General features: G+C 41.3%; 1 protein-coding gene across 1 annotated transcript in view; it reads left to right on the top strand.

The window, feature by feature from the left end:
- Positions 1-16,897, top strand: part of LOC115772452 (latent-transforming growth factor beta-binding protein 2) — an 85,584-nt gene extending 68,687 nt beyond the window's left edge. Inside the window, exons 30-40 of the mRNA XM_030718715.1 lie at positions 216-344; positions 5,991-6,119; positions 7,259-7,393; positions 8,337-8,534; positions 8,678-8,773; positions 9,099-9,227; positions 9,482-9,622; positions 9,778-9,951; positions 10,109-10,381; positions 12,245-12,394; positions 13,907-16,897. Of these exons, the coding sequence (XP_030574575.1) occupies positions 216-344; positions 5,991-6,119; positions 7,259-7,393; positions 8,337-8,534; positions 8,678-8,773; positions 9,099-9,227; positions 9,482-9,622; positions 9,778-9,951; positions 10,109-10,381; positions 12,245-12,394; positions 13,907-14,082 (1,730 nt within the window). The 3' untranslated portion in view covers positions 14,083-16,897. The remainder of the gene's footprint in view (positions 1-215; positions 345-5,990; positions 6,120-7,258; positions 7,394-8,336; positions 8,535-8,677; positions 8,774-9,098; positions 9,228-9,481; positions 9,623-9,777; positions 9,952-10,108; positions 10,382-12,244; positions 12,395-13,906) is intronic.
- Positions 16,898-17,410: the final 513 nt, after the last annotated feature.

Raw genomic sequence — 17,410 nt, 5'->3', positions numbered from 1 at the left:
CTGCTGCGTTTACTGAGGACAGCTACACCACAGGCCTCCTGGCCAACTCCTGCTTTACAGCCATTACACTGGGAGCAGAGGAGCAGTGGTGGGAATATGAGTTTGCGTGCGGGGGTGCGTGCATTTGTGTCTGATTGCACATGTGGTTACGTTTGCGCCTCTGTTTGTCAGTTACTGACAAACATCTGTCTTTCTCGCTCTCTTTTTCTGTATAGACCAGAACGAGTGCAAGGAGTTTGGGAGCTCAGTGTGTGGTACCTGGCGCTGTGAGAACACCATCGGCTCTTACCGGTGCTTCGCGGGTTGCCAGCCTGGCCAAGAGGGAGAACTCGCCACAGACTGTGGTAAGTGTTCAAAATTGCACCGTACTTAAAAAGACTAGCACACACAGTTAATTTGAGAGAAAACAGGCCTTTTACGCCTGTCTCTGTGCATAAGCAAATTTGAATGTATTAAAAGGGTCTATCTATTTATGAATTATGCATGACCCTAATTCATTCTGTTCCTGTATGGCTGTAGTTTAAGATAGAGCACAGGTTGAAATCAAGTCAACACCATACCACTCTACAGATCTCTCGCCCCATCATAGATATCAGTCTGGCATGCACACATAAAGACAGATGCAAGTTAAAAGCTATCAAGTGGTCTGGGTTTTCCCCACATAAAAGGCCACCATGGGAGATAATGAGAAGTAGCCCAATATTACACTGTCATTGGAAGCCAATTGTGAGGCCAGAAGCTGATAAAAGTCACATTCACCTGACAGAAGAGTTAATGGAGCACTCTGGCAGAGTAACAACGTGGAATCGGATCACTGCTGTTCTTCTAAGAAAAAAAACAAAGATAAGATTGCCGGGCCAGCTTAGATGGTCCCGTACTCTTTGTCCCCCCTGTAGAGGAGTCAGAGTCACCTGGCTTGGCTGGCTGGGTTTGTACTTAGGCTACATCTGTGAACACAGCCAGCCAGCAGCAACAGGCATATCTCTGTGACCTCCAGAATGCATGAAGACTCATGTGTTTCCTGGCAGGACTGAACACCTCGGGCTTAAGACATTTGCCAGGTTTGTTGCACAACAAATTGGTTTTATTAGTCTTTATTTTGTAGTGTGGTATTGCTTGTCTTTGTCACTCTCAGAACACCATAAAACAACAAATGGGGTTTATGAGTGACTGTGAGCAACAAAAAAAAACCAAAAGTCCAGATATTTTCCTCATGTTTAGAGGGGATCCAAACAGTCACTGGAGAGTGACAGGAGAAGAAGGGAAAGCAGACTGAGAGCATCAGAATGGAATGATGTGTTGGACCGTAGATCGAAGCTGTGGGTGTTTGTGGGTGATTGTGTGTGTATGTGAGCATGACTGTGTGTGTGCATGCGGTTAACTGTGGGTTTTTTTGCATCCTCCTGTGTGTGTTTGTGTTGGAGAAAGAGAACCAGAGACTGTAGTGGTTGCGGAGATGCACTCAGGGCGGAGTGCGGCTTCACATATTCTCATGACCCTGAGTTTTTATTGGACTATCGAGTGATGGAGCCCTTGAGGGAAAATGCTGCCACATGCGGTGTTGACCGGTGACAGATCGCTCCTCTGCCCCCTCCATCACACTGATCCTGTCTATGTGTGGCTGCCTCCTCGCTGCACTTTATGATGTTGTCTGTCTGGCACCAGCTAAAGCGTGCAGAGGCCTTTAGTGTGATAACGGCTGATTGAAACCAGCTGCTCACCTCTGCTCTTTCAATGTCAGAGTCAAAACACTGCTAAGCAGCTCATACAGGTTAAGGTCACTTTAGCGCTGCTGAGTGTGTGCATTAGGGGGTAAGGATTTTCTATGCCATGACATGTGCCTTAATCTTTTTTTTGTGTCATCTTGTTGCCTCTAGTGTGATCCTTTATTTACTCAAAAAGGAAACTCTTGCAAGAGTGGGCCAGGAACGGAGCAGAGAAACCCAAGCTCCAGGAGAAAGCTCAACCAAGCACGTGGAGAGCTCCACACAGAATCGTTCTGCCTGGGTTCGAACCATGAGCCCTCTTGCTCTGAGGTCGCTCACTGAACCACCGTTGTTTCAGTTTACACAGTTGCTAATGTTGTCTGACATGTTCCCTAAGAGTCCCGAGGTGTGGCCTGATTAGAAAATCTTCACATAATTCCTTACGGTGCCACAAAACTCTATTTATCTCATCTCTATGGGTGCTTAACTATCTTATGACCATCTTTCTCCTGTTGCTATGTTGTGATGCTGTTTTCACTAGATGCTACAACAAAAACACTCATACAGCTCGGCATTGACTCACAGCCCCGGTTTGAGAACCAAGCCCTCTTAGGTTTAAAAGCTGAGTGCTACACACAATAGTGGCTTGTTTCACCTCACGATGGGAAGTTGTGGGAGATGCTGCCGTCACCTCAATAAAAGTCCAAGGAGAGAGCGCAATTACTCCTGGGCATTTTTGTCGGCTTGTAAAAATCATCAAATATTCAAGAAGAGACCAGACGCTGTAATTTGCAGTTTCTGCGAGGGGGTATTGCTTTATTTTTACTCACCCGCCTTCGAATGGGGAAGCGGTTGTCGTTGGCTCCGCTCCCTGCACTCGTTTAGATTTAGAGTCCATGACACAAAAAGGAAAAACAGAGTTTTCGCCGCAGCAAACATCACCGCAACTGTGCTGTAAGGGCTACACTCAAATCTAACATGATCCTGCACACGGGGAATAGTTTTTGGATACGTGTGTGTGTGTGTGTGTGTGTGTGTGTCCATGTGTGCTGCAGATCATTGTTTTTAGCTTTAATTCACCGTCATGCTCAAAAATTCCCTCGAGCTATGCCTCGTCTTTAATAAGGCCTACCCAGGGGCGGAAATTGTCTGCGGTCACACTCTTGCCAGCCTCCCACCCCTGTAAATGTATAGAAATCTGAAGACTTTAACATGTGTGTGACTCCTTGTGCTGTTATGTATTTTTTTCTTTTTTGCCTTTTTTTTTTTTTTTTTTTTTTTTTTTTTTTTAGAAGTACATTCATGATACTCCAGATTGGTCATCATTGTAGTTAACCCACGACATGTTGTAGATGTAATATCTGATAAAAACCCACATACAAGCTTTCCTGAAAGCAAATACCTCACCTCACCTCATCCCTGTCCGGTCATGTGTGAAATAACCTCTGCATATGGGTCCAATCAGACAAGGGGTTGCCCAGAGAACATCAGAGAAGTGTGGACCGCGGAGGGTGAGTCAACAGCCATTGATTCCTGTATTCTCTTTGCCTGCCGCCATGTGCTTCTGATTAACACATGGCAAAGAGAGCAGTTTTTAACACTCCTCCACACCCAAATCCACCATCACCGGATCCAGGAAGCATAGCCTCCTGGGTCAGGCCATTAGAATGGGTTGTTTTTGGGCCCGTGTTGCCCCTTCATCTCAGCTTTTCCTATATCAGCTGAACTTCTCACAGTCTTTCCCACCTCACTTCTTCCCTCCAGGCAAATTACAGCACTGCATGTGTCCTGACGTAACTCATGATTGCATGGAAAGACTAAGAAAGGCAACCCCATGTCCTGCTCGTGTGAGACTCACTCTTGGTGGAGTTATCTCATGTTGTAATATTCATTTTTTCCCGCAAATCGTTAGCGCTTCAATTAGCGTGCTGACTTTGTCTGTGGATGACAGATCTAAATGGCTGGTCAAGTAATTCTATCAGTCAAACACTACAAGAGCTGGATACACCAAATAACAAAAGTCATTAAAACATTTTTTTGGTCTAGATTTTCTTGTTCCTGCCAGAGATGATACTTTGATTACAACTCATCCCAACATGTGGTTTGCAACAGTTTTTGTTCCATGTTACACATGGATGAAAATCTGCCTGCAGACACTGATTATTTCTTATATTAGCAGAGAGCTTTCATCGAATTCCCTCCCCGGACCTCCCAGCTGGTCTCTTCTGTCATTCCAACATTCCTAACTCCGCTTAAGAGCTTCACACTTGAGAAAATGTTCCTTAAACTTTGATATACAATACTTTTCCCTTTAATCGAGGAATATGACTAACTAAGCCTTGGGGATATTATTCACTAAAATTTATTTTTTCAATTCCATGCAATTCCGTAAAGTGTTCAAAAGCTTAAGGGCTGCTTCATTCATTCGGAAGCTCCAGCTGGAAAATGTACGTGCAGTAGGTTGGTGGTTCTTAGTATGCGCCCATCCATTTTTCTTAGAGCCATTTGAGCCCACAAGTCTATTCTAGCAATTTCGGTCCTCCAGTGAAACATTTTACAAATGACAAAGGCAATTTTGTCTCTGCAGTTTTATTAGCTTGTGGGAGACCCTGTCTCTGACCCCAGAGGCATGTTAGAGAAGTGTCCAAGTCAGGACAGAAACACTGGCAGAGGACTAGTCCCCCCTAACAAGCCTGAGAAAGGAGTTTTCTGCGTTGGAGGAGAGGACAGGGCCAAGTGTGCTGTTCAAATTAGATGGGTTGCGGTTTCTCTGTCCCACTTTCTTCTTCTCTTTTGCAATTGATGCGGCCTGTACGAGTGTTCAGAGGCAAAAATTGAACTGAGTTCGACAACATGTGAATGATGGTGCTTTTTACACCATAAATCATGTTGTCATGAAAGTTTGAGGTACCACTGGACTTAACATCTTGTCTTTATTACAGTTAGGGGCAGATGTATGAGACCTTTTAGTGGAACCGATCAAAAATAAATATTCAAGTTGTTGTGATTTCATTTTTTCCATATTTAGAATAGGTCTTCCTGTTTTTTTTCCAAAGCCTATTATCACTCCAGTGGAGTTGCTATTAGTCATGGAAACTTTGAATGGAATGCTCATGGAAGGTTGTTATGAAAGTTAAAAAAAAAAAACATAGACAGAAATCAAATTACGCTTACAATGAAACAGACATAGTGAAGTAGTGTCCTTTAATTTCATCAGTAGGATTCGTATCAGTTGAGAGGCCTGTCTGTTGTGAGTTCTTAACTTAATGCCTTGCAGAAAATGTGCAAGCACACAGCACAGCTTAACTTCTGGCTGTGTTTATTCCACATTTATTTTATCCAGGTTGTTGATCAAGTTACCTAAATTTATATTTGAGCAACCCAAGAATGAGGGAAACTGACCAGAGACTAATTTCATGTGACTAAAGTGTGACCATTAAACACTGATTGTTTTTTAAAACAATTATAATCAGCTTCACCTCCCCCCCAGCATCAGTCTTTGGCTGCTGCTGTGCTGGCGATGCCAAGAAATACTAAATCATGTATGTTAGAAATTGCAAACAAATGTTACCTTTTAAACGGCAACTGGTAGGGAAACGGTGCCGCTATGAGGTCCAGTGTTAACAGTTTCGACAAGCCAAAACTGACATAAAGCATATTTTTTCTCTCATGATTTTATCAAACATGTTTTATGATTTAATGCCTTGCAAACAAGAAACTACTGCAGACCTGCCAGATTCTTAACTTCCATTTTAGGCCCCGAAAATTCCTCCTATGCTCTCAGTCCTTTCAGTGAGAGGTTGTTTTTTAGTAGAATCATTGATTAGATTGGAAAGCGGTTCCTGCCAGAGGGCTGCTCTTAATGCCAGATCTGAACTCTCCAGCTGCTTGTAAAGTCTGGGTGAATACTGAATGTTGGCTTGGATGCTGCAAACTCCTCTGTCACTTCCCACTCCACTGACACAACCAAAGAACATTCACTTGCAGCTTTCCAGATCCACATTCTGCTAACTTACACTGTGTGGATGCAGAGAGAAAGTCCCCTTGAATCAATCCACGAGGAGCAAAGTTTGAAAAGCTTCTTAATGAATAGCCTGATCTGTACACTGTCTCTGACATGTTATGATGCCAGTGATTTCTGTTGTTATTGTATGGTCAGTATGGCAGTGGTGTTTATTTTGGAAAAGCAGCACACAGTGTTTACGGAGGCAGTTTGAAAGTCTGTTGTGCAGAATGACATTGTAAACATTAATGCTGTGCTCACCTCTCTGCCTGCTCTTCCAGATATTGATGAGTGTGACAATGAAACCATCTGCGGGAGCCACGGCTTCTGCGAGAACACGGATGGCTCCTTCCGCTGTCAGTGCGACCAAGGCTACACCAACCCACCCGGAGATATGACCAGATGTGTTGGTGTGTAACTGCTGTCCAAAAAGTATCCCAAAAGCCCAAAACCAGAGTACGGTCATTGTAGCCAAAGCCTGACACCCCTTTTTCCGTGGACGCTGAAGTTTTCGAGCTACTTGCGTGTCTTGAGTGACACTATATTCAAGAAATCTTTTATTGTGAATAAATTCAATTTTGTGATTAATATGTGAATCCAGAAAGTTTAGTTTGTTAATCGAAAACCTTTCATTTGTTGAACAAAGGCAACATTTTTGTAGTCTTGCTTCTGTACACCACCAGAGTGAATTTTAAATCACGCAATCAATATGTGATTGATGTGCAGACTTTCAGCTTTAATTTAGGGGGTTTTAAAAAATTTTGCATGAATTGTTTAGGAATTAGCCATTTTTATCTGTCCCCTATTTTCAGAGGATCAAACCTAATTGCACAAACTAACATACTCTTAAATGTAGGGATTTTTCTAAATACTTGGATGGGAATCATTTGCAGTCAATGACTGCCTGAGGTCTAGAACCCATGAACGTCACCAAATGCTGTGTTTCCTCCCTTGAGATCCTCTGCTAGGCCTTCACTGCAGCCTCTTTCAGTTGCTGCTTCTTTGTGTGGTTCTCTGCCTTCAGTTTTTATCTTCAGTAACTGAAAAGCTGCTCTATTGGACTGAGATCAGGTGACTAACTTGGCCATTGGAGAGTATCCCATTTCTCTGCCTTGAGAAACTCTTGGGTTGCTTTTGCAGTTTGCTTTGGGTCATTATCCATCTGCACTGTGAAGCCTGTCAGATCGGTTTTGCAGCATTTGGCTGAATCTGAGTAGAGAGTATAACCCTGTACACTTTACAATTCATCCAGCTACTTCACAACATCAGTTAGATGCTGTGAAATGTTTTTTTTCCTAAACAGTTAATGCAACATTTGTGCAAAACTCCTTAAATTAAGGCTGAAAGTCTGCACTTCAACCACATCTTGATTGTTTGATTTAATCGTTTTAGAAAACTGCTGGTTACATAATTTAAGAGTTCATAAAGAAATGCATGAAGTGCTTTTCTTTCATTTAGATATTAAGCACTCTTCCGATAACCATGTATGCACGTGTGTATGTGCCTGATCCTTTACTGACCTAAAGGCTTCCTGTCTTGCTTTTCTCAGACGTGAATGAGTGCGAGATGAGCCTGGCGCTGTGTGGGGAGGTCCTGTGTGAGAACTTCGATGGCAGCTTCCTGTGCATCTGCCCCAACGACAATGAGGAATTTGATCCCCACACCAGCCAGTGCCGTTCCATGGGTAATAGAGCAGGACTAGAACTCACAGTGACTCACAGGACTAAATTCTCAATCCCATCATTGGGAGACGGAGTTTTCCCTGGTTTAATGAGCCGTCTCTCATTATCCAAACAAGGGTGACGAGGTGGACATGGCTTACTCCACGTCTCTTAGAGTATCTTTTGACCTGTGTTTTTTTTGTTTTGTTTTGTTTTGTTTTTTTTATAAGCTGGGGTTATGGTTGGGTGGGTTTCCTACAAAAATTTGCATTAGCCTAATCGGGCAGACGATGAAGTAACTTCTCAATTATGGCCAAGCAAATGCCCTGGAGCCTTAGTGACTGTAAACCCATTTCCCCACCAAGACAAACAAGGATAAGGTGTAGCTATTAGCAATTAGAGCTAAAGACACATTGCTCTGTTCTGTGCTAAAATAATTTTGAGTGCAGAGGTTAAAGATATGCAATGCGGTGCAATTTCGGGATGACTAAATCCTTTTGAGTCATGGAAATATCATCACATTTCCAGTTTGATAGGCATATGTGTACACAAATTGGGGGTATTTACATTATTAAGCTACGTGCCCTCAGCAGGGATGTTTTTTCTTCTGCCTGGGCACTAAACCCCAGTTATGCCTTTGTGTACCTTTTCGCCACATTCCACTGTTTGCTTTTGACGTGTGTTAATCAATCATGTGAGACTGAATGGTGTGTTGACTCACATGCCAGTGTTTCCATTTGGCTAAGCCAGGAGCTTAACGGCGAAATGCCTGAGCCCATGCCTTTGGACAAATGAGCAGGCTCAGCAGTGGCAGGCGAGGGTAATGCACTACCTGCTGAAGGGATGTGGATGGATAAAGTGCAAAGGCCCTTCGACACTGTTATGGTGTAATGATGTGCAACTCAAGTGTAGAATTTATTGTAACTTTACCCTACTGAAGATCTCATCTTTTTTTTTTGCCTACAGCTGAGAGACACCCCAAACCCATTCCTGTGTTCCCTGCCTTGACAGAAGAGAGGAAGGAGTGTTACTATAATTTGAACGACGCAAACTTCTGCGACAACGTCTTGTCTCACAACACCACCAAGGAGGAGTGCTGCTGCACAGCCGGAGCAGGCTGGGGCGACGACTGTGAAATCCACGCTTGTCCTGTCCAAGGAAGCGGTACAACAAGAGCGTTATTATCTGCATAAAAACTTTATCAGAATAAAGTGGACAAATTGCATGTTGTCAGATTAGCCCCTCAATTTTTTAGCATTTTGACATCTTTGATTTTACTAGTTAATCCACTTGTCTTTGTTTTTCAGATGATTACAAGCAGCTGTGCCCATATGGCAGTGGATTGCTACCCTTGCCCGTTTCATCCACACAAAGTTTTGGAGATGAGCAACGGCCTTATATAGGTACACACTCTCGCTCATGAATGCTAATGCGTTTTGTGGATTTCCCTGCATTTTAAAGCTTCCCTTCACACAGAACTTTACACTGGAACAGAAAGGTGGAATGTTTTATTCTCACCTGCAGCAGCTTTTAAAGCCAGATGGGCAGGCTTCATGGTAAACACGCCCATATACTGTATCTGACTAGTTACTTTAATTGAAGGGTGTCCTTACAGCTTTTTAAAAGTGCGAAGAATGACATTTCTAGCACAGTGCCAAGGCTTTTAGACACATTTGAAACTTTCCAGCTCACTTATATCAAGCGGTGAATCTCTCTCTTTGCCCATAGATGCAGATGAATGTGAGATTTTTGGACAAGACATTTGTAAGAACGGGCAGTGTTCAAATCTCTTTGCTACATATACCTGCTACTGTCGCTCCGGCTTCTTCTACAACAACATCCGGCTTGAGTGTGTGGGTAAGAAATTATTATTTTTTATTATTTTATAACCTATTATAGCACTCATCACCACAACCAAGATGACTGGTTGCCTATTTCTCATTCCCCTGTTTTTTGCTTCTCGCTTTCAATACAGTCCAGAAATCCAATCCAATGCCAGTCACATATGTTCAAAAATGTATGGTCTCATTTGTGGTCTAATTTGAGTAATAATGCTAATGTGCTAAAATGTATGAATGTCTGTCTGACTCTCTCTGCTCTCGTGCTTTTAGATTATGATGAGTGTGAATTTGGATATGTGTGCGAGAACGGAGCGTGTGTGAACACGGCCGGGTCTTTCAACTGTTTCTGCAGTCCTCCGTTAGTCCTGGACAGCACACGGCGACGCTGCATTAATCTCAACACCACAGAGGGTGTGAAACACACACACACACACAAACCCATGCAAATTTTTGATCATTTTTTCCCCTGAATATTCAAAGAAAAAAAACAGTAATTTAGTTAACTGACTCTTTAGCTTATGTTTTTCTCATTCTCTTTGTTAAACTCTTCTCATTGTATACCCCAGAAGCTGTAGTAACAGATGATGACATGCACGTGGGCATTTGCTGGCAGCAACTCCAGGTCGACAAAATGTGTGCGAACCCGCTCACAGATCACAGAACTACATACACTGAATGTTGCTGTCTGCATGGTGTTGCCTGGAGCGAACAGTGTGCCCTCTGTCCCAGGAAAGACTCTGGTGAGAAGCAGGATTCACAGAAGTGAATAAGATCATGATTATTCTGTTTAATTTGTAATTTATGCAACATAGTATATTCATGTGGTAATGATTTTTAAATTTACCATTTGATTTAAAAAAGAAAAATGACCATTTCCTTGTGCGCTGGTATACACAGCTGACTATGCAACAATGTGCAACGTGAGAGGAAGTTCAGATAGTCTGCGAGAGCGACCAGGATATGAGTACGGTCTCGAGGGGATAGATGATCCTGTCCCTCCATATTGGGATAATTACGGCGGCGCTGCTGGACCCTATGATAATCCTGAGAGCGTTCCTCTCTTTAACGAGAATGACTACGGCGTCCAGCAGCCACCCATCCACGTCCCCATCCGTGTTCCCAGTGCACAACCAAGAGAGTACCAGCCACAGCCAGTGGATTCATATGCTGGTGGGTATATCCATTCAGTTTGGTTTTGTTCCAGTAGTTTAACACAAGATTTAATCAGCTTATCATATTTGGTATAGGTAAAACAGAAACAGTGCAGAGAAATTACTGACCTCTGAATTCTTTGTTGTTCTGTTTGATAGACTGTAACAATGTAATGATGCTTTTTTATTATTATTTAACTGTTTCTAAAACTTTATATTTAAAAAACTAGAAAAGCAAGTCTGGATGAACTGTATTGAATCATTAATAACTAATGATTAAATGCAGAGTGGTGTATAAACACAGAGAGAGTGAAAAAAGGTGGGTGAAGAAGAAACACTTAGTGCATCATGGGAACCACCAGCAGCCTAGGTCTATTGCAGCATAACTAAGGGATGGTTCAGAGTCACCTGATCCAGCCCTAACTATAAACTTTATCAAAAAGGAAAGTTTTAAGCCTAATTTTAAAAATAGAGAGGGTGTCTGTCTCCTGATTCCACAGAAGAGGGGCCTGAAAGCTGAAGGCTCTGCCTCCCATTCTACTCTTAAGTATCCTAAAAACCACAAGTAAGCGGCAGTCTGAGAGCAAAGTGCTCTATTGGAGTGATATGGTGCTATGAGGTCCTTAAGATAAGATGAGGCCTGAGTTTTCATAACTTAGTATGTGAGGAGAAGGAATTTAAATTCAATTCTGGATTTAATAATAAAGAGAAGCCAGTATGGGAGAAATATGCTCTATCTTTTTAGTACCACACTGCTTCAGTAATGTTGAGGTCCAGGCTCTGGGAAGTGTGTTTTTTATATCCAGATATGCTTTTACTGCATTTCTAGACGGTATTGCGTGGTGGATCAAAATCTGACAGTATTTTTCTAGGTTCATAATTCCATCTATTCTGACAAGATCACCAACACCACTGTCTGAAGTCAGTTGCGTCTCTCAGGTCCTGTGTCCGGTCTTTGCCAGATTTTTTCTTCTTTCTTTAGGACGTGGCTTTCAGATACCGTTCATCTGCTGTAGATAGTTTTTAGATCTGAAACTTCTTCTTCTGCCCTTCACTTGTGTAGTTTCCTCATGTTTTTTAAGAACACACTGCACACCATCCTGAGATATGCTAAGTTTTTGGCTTTCTGGGAATCCCCTTGTTGGTGCAAAAATACAATTTTATGCTGTCAAACTGTGTTATCTTTGACATTTTATGTACATTCAAATGTGCTTTTTGCAACAGGCTGCTAGTAACAAAGTGAAAGAAAGATACAATTTAAAATTGGCTCATTACTTAGTTATGTGTAGACAATGCTGCCTCGTCCCTTGAGTTAGGTGCCTTTGTTATGCTTGAATGATTCATAGGTCAGTGTTAAGTGATTTAACCAACAACTACAATAAAAATAAAAAAAAACATTCCTCTGAAAAGGTCAGGTACATGGACTGGATGGAAAACAAGTGAAGAAGCATGAGGAAATGAGGGGGTGCCTCAAGACTTTTGCCCAGTACTGTATAGACTAACAAAAACAACATAAACAGCACGTGATGAAGGCTATCAAATGACTCATCAGTGGATTAGATAGCAGCCTAACAGGTCAGCTGAACCCTAACAACTCAGTCGAGTTTGCTAGTATTTTAAATTAATGTTGCTGTGAAATTTTTTTGTTTCATGTGTACTGCACTTTGAATTGCATCTCTATTTTATGAAAAGTGCTATATAAATAAAGTTTAGATTGAGTGATGTACATTTGGAGAAAAAGCTTTTTTTTTTTCAGTCCGTTTGTTCAAGAGTTTTATTTGTCACTTCAAAAACTTTATACTGTGTGTTTTTTTTTTCTTTTTTGTAGTAACATTATCATAACCATTTTTACTTTTTGTCCATCTTATATTTGTCCAATCAGAACGCTATGAAGGTTTTGAAGGTCTCCAAGCAGAGGAATGTGGAATCCTGAATGGGTGTGAAAACGGTCGATGCGTCCGTGTGCGAGAGGGCTACACTTGTGACTGCTTAGACGGTTATGAACTCAATCTAGACAAGATGGCCTGCATAGGTGGGTTTTTCTTTTCCTTCTTTGATGTCCTTCTCAACAGGCCACCCACATTTTTGACTACGTATGACAAGTAAAGAATGTTCAGGGACTTCCTTGGATCAACAGGGGAATCAGTTGCTTCACATCTTCTTTCAAAATGTGGTGCTCAATCTTGAAACCAAACCACAGTGAACTCTCCTTTCAGATTTAAACCTTTTGGAGCCACGACTTGGGTTAATTTCAGCAGGGTAACTCTTCACGCTGTAAATCTTTGCGCTCAAGGAGAAGCTTTAAATTTAACAACCTTGCATTAAGTTATGTTTTATGGGAAAGTAATGAAAGCAGTGTATTCCACAAAACCATCGTGTGCTACCCTTTGGTCTGAAATTCCCTAGTCGTACCCTGCCAAGAGTAAGGAGGCCTTGAATCTCAGCCACTTGTGTGTTACATGAGATATTATATTTTTTTAAATGTACTTTCTTTGTTTTGTAAGAAAATTGAGACTGTCTTTTTGTAATGAAATGCTATGATTGCAATATTCTGACTGCATACAGGCTTATCGGCTTCAAGGCCAGCCAGTTTTCCCAAGGAAAGTCACTGAAAACCATGGAAACATGTGGGAGCTATGCTACTCATGCTCTGCCTCCTTTCATAAATATCACTTCTAGCATTTCTCCAGCAGAACATGACATAAACACAAAGAGGGTCATTTGAAATTGACTGCTATGAAATGACAATCAGACCGCCTGTGCTGGCAAAGGGAAAGAACAACCTACTGAAAGCCAAAAGAAAACACAATCCAACGCATTGTTAATTTTACTGTCATTTTTAAAAGTGCCGTGCTCAAGACTGCTGGGAAATAAAGTACAGATCCTGTCCAGCTGACACGCAACGTGATAGCATGTTTGATTAAAGATATGATATGTTATGCAACACATTATTGTGTTGAGTGAAAGTACTTTTATTGGTCACTTGACTGTGGCTAAGGAGATAGGGCGAGTTGTCCAGTTATCAGAAGGTTGGTTGTTTGATCCCCACCACCTCCAAGATGCTCCTCCAGGCAGGATACTAAAGCTCAAATTTCCCCTGATGCATTCACTCATATGTCACTAAAGAACTGTATGAATTGGAGATTGTATGTTGCAGTGTAAGAGTGCTTTGAATGGTAAGCAAGACTAAAAATGTGCTAGACAAACACAGGTCCACTGATTATATTATCACCGATTGATAACTGTATGCTCATATTGAATGTCTTATTTTGTCTGACCAATACTTCATTCAAACAATGCATCAAGAAAAAGACAAATGCCTAACCCTCACATTTGAGAAGTATTTTTTTTTAATAAATATTTGATTATCAAAAGCAAAAATGGAAAGCAAAATAAGGTAGCAGGAAGTAGGAAAGGAAAAGAAAACCAGTAGGAACAGAAAAGGAATTATAGTTTTAACATTGGACTGGTGACCGCTCAGCAGCTGGCAGCGTTACCTTCTTGGCTTCTCCCTGCTGACTAACTCGTGTCTTTTTTCCTTCAGACATCAACGAGTGTGAGGACATCAGCGACAAAGTGCCCTTGTGTCAGAACGGAGAGTGCATCAACACCGAGGGATCCTACAAATGCACCTGCTTGCCGGGCTTCGTGGCCTCTGCCAAGCCACACAAATGCATCCCAGCAATCCCAGAGTCTAGGCTTAGGGAGGCAGGAAACTGAGTATGTTGGAGTGCTGGCTTCTCTGCCCATCTCCCCCGGGGCGTGACTCTAAACCTCCAACAGTAATGCTGAAACGTCCAGACTCGTTTCCCTACATACCACACATACACACATACTGTACTGACACATGTACATATAGAAAGGACACACACACTTGCGTTCAGCACAGGATGCATTCATATCCCCCTCATACTCATTCAAGAGGACCAGGAATTGTGCAGTGAATGTATTACATGGGATTTAGCATTCTCCAAATATCCATTTGCCTTAAAGGGATTTTATGGACTGATCTTTTTTTTTTTTTTTTTTTTTTTTAATTCAGTAAGCCCAGGCAATTTGATATGCAGATATATATTTTCCACTTTATTTTCTCTATCACCTTCTTTTTTTTGTGTTATTTATTTCATTTACATGACGGGCCTCTGCTAACTACGAAAGCGACCTATTTCAGAGGGCATACTTGATTCGTCTTGTTTTACTTGTCTCAGTAATCGACTTCAGAGACAGTGTGGGGAAATAATAAAAGAAGGAACGTCACCAGATATCAGCCATACTGTATATCAGAATGCTCATTGCTGTCAAACCTCTCACCAATTTCTCAGTCATTATAATTACATTTACCTTTCAGCACAGAACCGTTCCCGCAGCTGCCTTTCTTTAACATTACCTACAAGCTACCATTGAAGAGGCTCTGGACCATGAACTGGGACCTCAAAACAGCCAAACGTGACATGGGCATGGAGAGACTGTAGATGTATAAGATGATGTGTGACATACTGAAAATATTGTAATATACTCTCACTGGCCACATCATTAGGTATACCTTGCTAGTGCTGGTTTGTGGTACAGATTCAGTCATTTCAGCTACTCCCTTAATCCCAAGAGGTTGCCACAGCAGATGGATCTGCATATTTGATTTGATACTGATTTTACGCAGGATGTCTGTCTTGTCACAGTCCTCCCAGCGGTGTCTCAGCAGTACACTAGCTTGTGACCCCCTGAGCCTGGGTTTGTGTCTTCCAGAATCAAACCACTGATCCATGCTTTCGTGTTGATTATGCCAAATTCTGACCCTAACATCCAAATATCAGCGTCTTCCCAATCTTCTATTGTCTGACTGTGGTGAGTCTGTGCGAATTGTAGCCTGTTTTTAGCTAACAGAAGGGGCACCTTGTTGTGGTCTTCTGCTGCTGTAGCCCACCTACTTCGAGGTTCAACGTGTCGTACGTTCAGAGATGCTCTTCTGCAAGTGTTGGTAGTAATGAGTGGATATTTGAGTTACCGTTGTCTTGCTATCAGGCTGAAACAGTCTGGCCATTCTACTCTGACATCAACAAGGTATTTTCACCCCACCCAGAGAACTGCCGCTCACTGGGTGTTTTCTCTTTTTCAGACCATCCTCTGTAAACACTAGAGATGGTTGTGTGGGAAAATTCCAGTAGGTCAGCTGTTTCTAAAATTCTCAGACCAGCCCACCTGGCACCAACAACCATGCCACATTCAAATTCACTTAGAGCACCTCTCTTCCCCATTCTGATGCTCGGTTTGAACTTCAGCAGGTCTACATACTTAATGCTTTGAGTCACTGCCATGTGATTGGCTGATTAGATATTTGCATTAAGAAGCCATTGCACAGGTGTACCTAAAGAAATGGGTGGTGAGTGTATATAACCTGTCTTCGTCTGTTTGACTCCATTTTCATGTGATACCAGCAGCAATGTAGGGAAACTGTTACTGACCCAGCACCTTTCTTATTAACAGTATTATGCTTGTTTTATACCAGGCGACCGTGACTTTTATTCTTGGCTTTGTCGGTTTTGAAAGTATGGGATGGTAAATGTTTTTTTTTTTTAATGCAACCACATCACACAGGACAGAAATGAGAGGATTTCTTTTTCACCTGTAATGCATTTGGAATTCAAATCTCACACCAGGCCCTTCCCATGTCTGCATCTCTGAACACATGTAAAGACAAAGGCTTCACTTGTTGGAGAGGTTTGGTATGTTTTGTACAGCTCTAGTACTATGTAATATTTTTGTTATGTATTCTCTTAATGCATTATAGCACAACAAATATTTTTGTTTGACATAAAACATAAAATGTAAGAAATATCTGTCATTATAGCTTTGTAGATTTATATGTCTGTAAAAATGTTTTTTTTTTTTTTTAAAGCATATCTTTTTATGTATGAGGAGAGTGGCTGACACTGTATCAGAGGAACTGTGTGTATACCCTGCCCTGTGGAGCAGACAATGAATTATATTTTTTGGAAGTGGCAGCACTGTTCTAATTACAGACATTCTGACTCCTTAACTTCATTACAAAGACAACGCATTTGAAATGCAAGCACCCACGTCTGTGCACCACAACTTTACAGCTAAATATTAGTAATTGTGAACTATTTGCTTTAGTCTGTTGAATCATTATGTCATGAATGTATCATAGACAGTATCAGCTTTCTGGTTTCTGAGTAACCATTTGTGCCTTGTACTCTTTGTATATTCAGGATGAAATCACAGCAACACAAACATTAAAATCTAATCCTGAATCTGGAGGATCACTAAAGTTTGCCATTAACCTGCATCCATAATCTATAAACCAGCAGTTGTACAGATGTTTTGTCTTGACACCCACTGTACTTTGCTGGTTAAATCATTGCCCGAACCTGACCCTAACTTTTAAGATTTAAGGTCAAACTAAAAGAATATTTAAAGTCTTTTCTTTTTTTTTTTTTTTCCAAACCCACGAACAGCCTGAGATAAATGTAAAGCTGTGGTCAGCGGAAACATCATGCTCATTCATTTTGTTCACCTCTTGACTGTAATCACTATCAGTCATCAAAATAAAACATAAAAAAGATCTGCCTCTTTGATCATTTACTTTGACAAATGGCACCCAGCACACATTGTACTCACCATGTGTATATGCGCAGAGTAATTTGGGAGTTTATTGTGATAAAACAAGAACGGTAAGTTTGTTTTAGTACGCAATATACAAATGATGGTCATTAAAGTCATTAGAGCTTATTGTTACACGAAACTGTGAGGTTCCCAAACAGTGTGGTGTAAGTATCTAAATCAATCATCAGCACATTATTGTGTAATTGTGATGTGCTTGGCCTTGAGTGTTGGAAGATTTTTTCAGATCCTTTAATTAAGTAAAAAGTAATGCACTACTTTAGATTTTAAAAAGTGCGGAATTGTACTATAAACTAACAAATTATTCAGACATAAAATTATTGACTCATAAACGTCCCTTATGGTTTTCTGCGGTTTCCCCTCACATATAAACTAATAGATTCAGCCATGTTAGTAACTACTGATGCCA

This window comes from Archocentrus centrarchus, chromosome 22, assembly GCF_007364275.1.
Source record: "Archocentrus centrarchus isolate MPI-CPG fArcCen1 chromosome 22, fArcCen1, whole genome shotgun sequence".
In the NCBI taxonomy this organism is placed as follows: domain Eukaryota; kingdom Metazoa; phylum Chordata; class Actinopteri; order Cichliformes; family Cichlidae; genus Archocentrus; species Archocentrus centrarchus.
The sequence above is the reverse complement of the archived record's forward strand: the minus strand, read 5'-3'. Positions and strand labels throughout refer to the sequence as shown.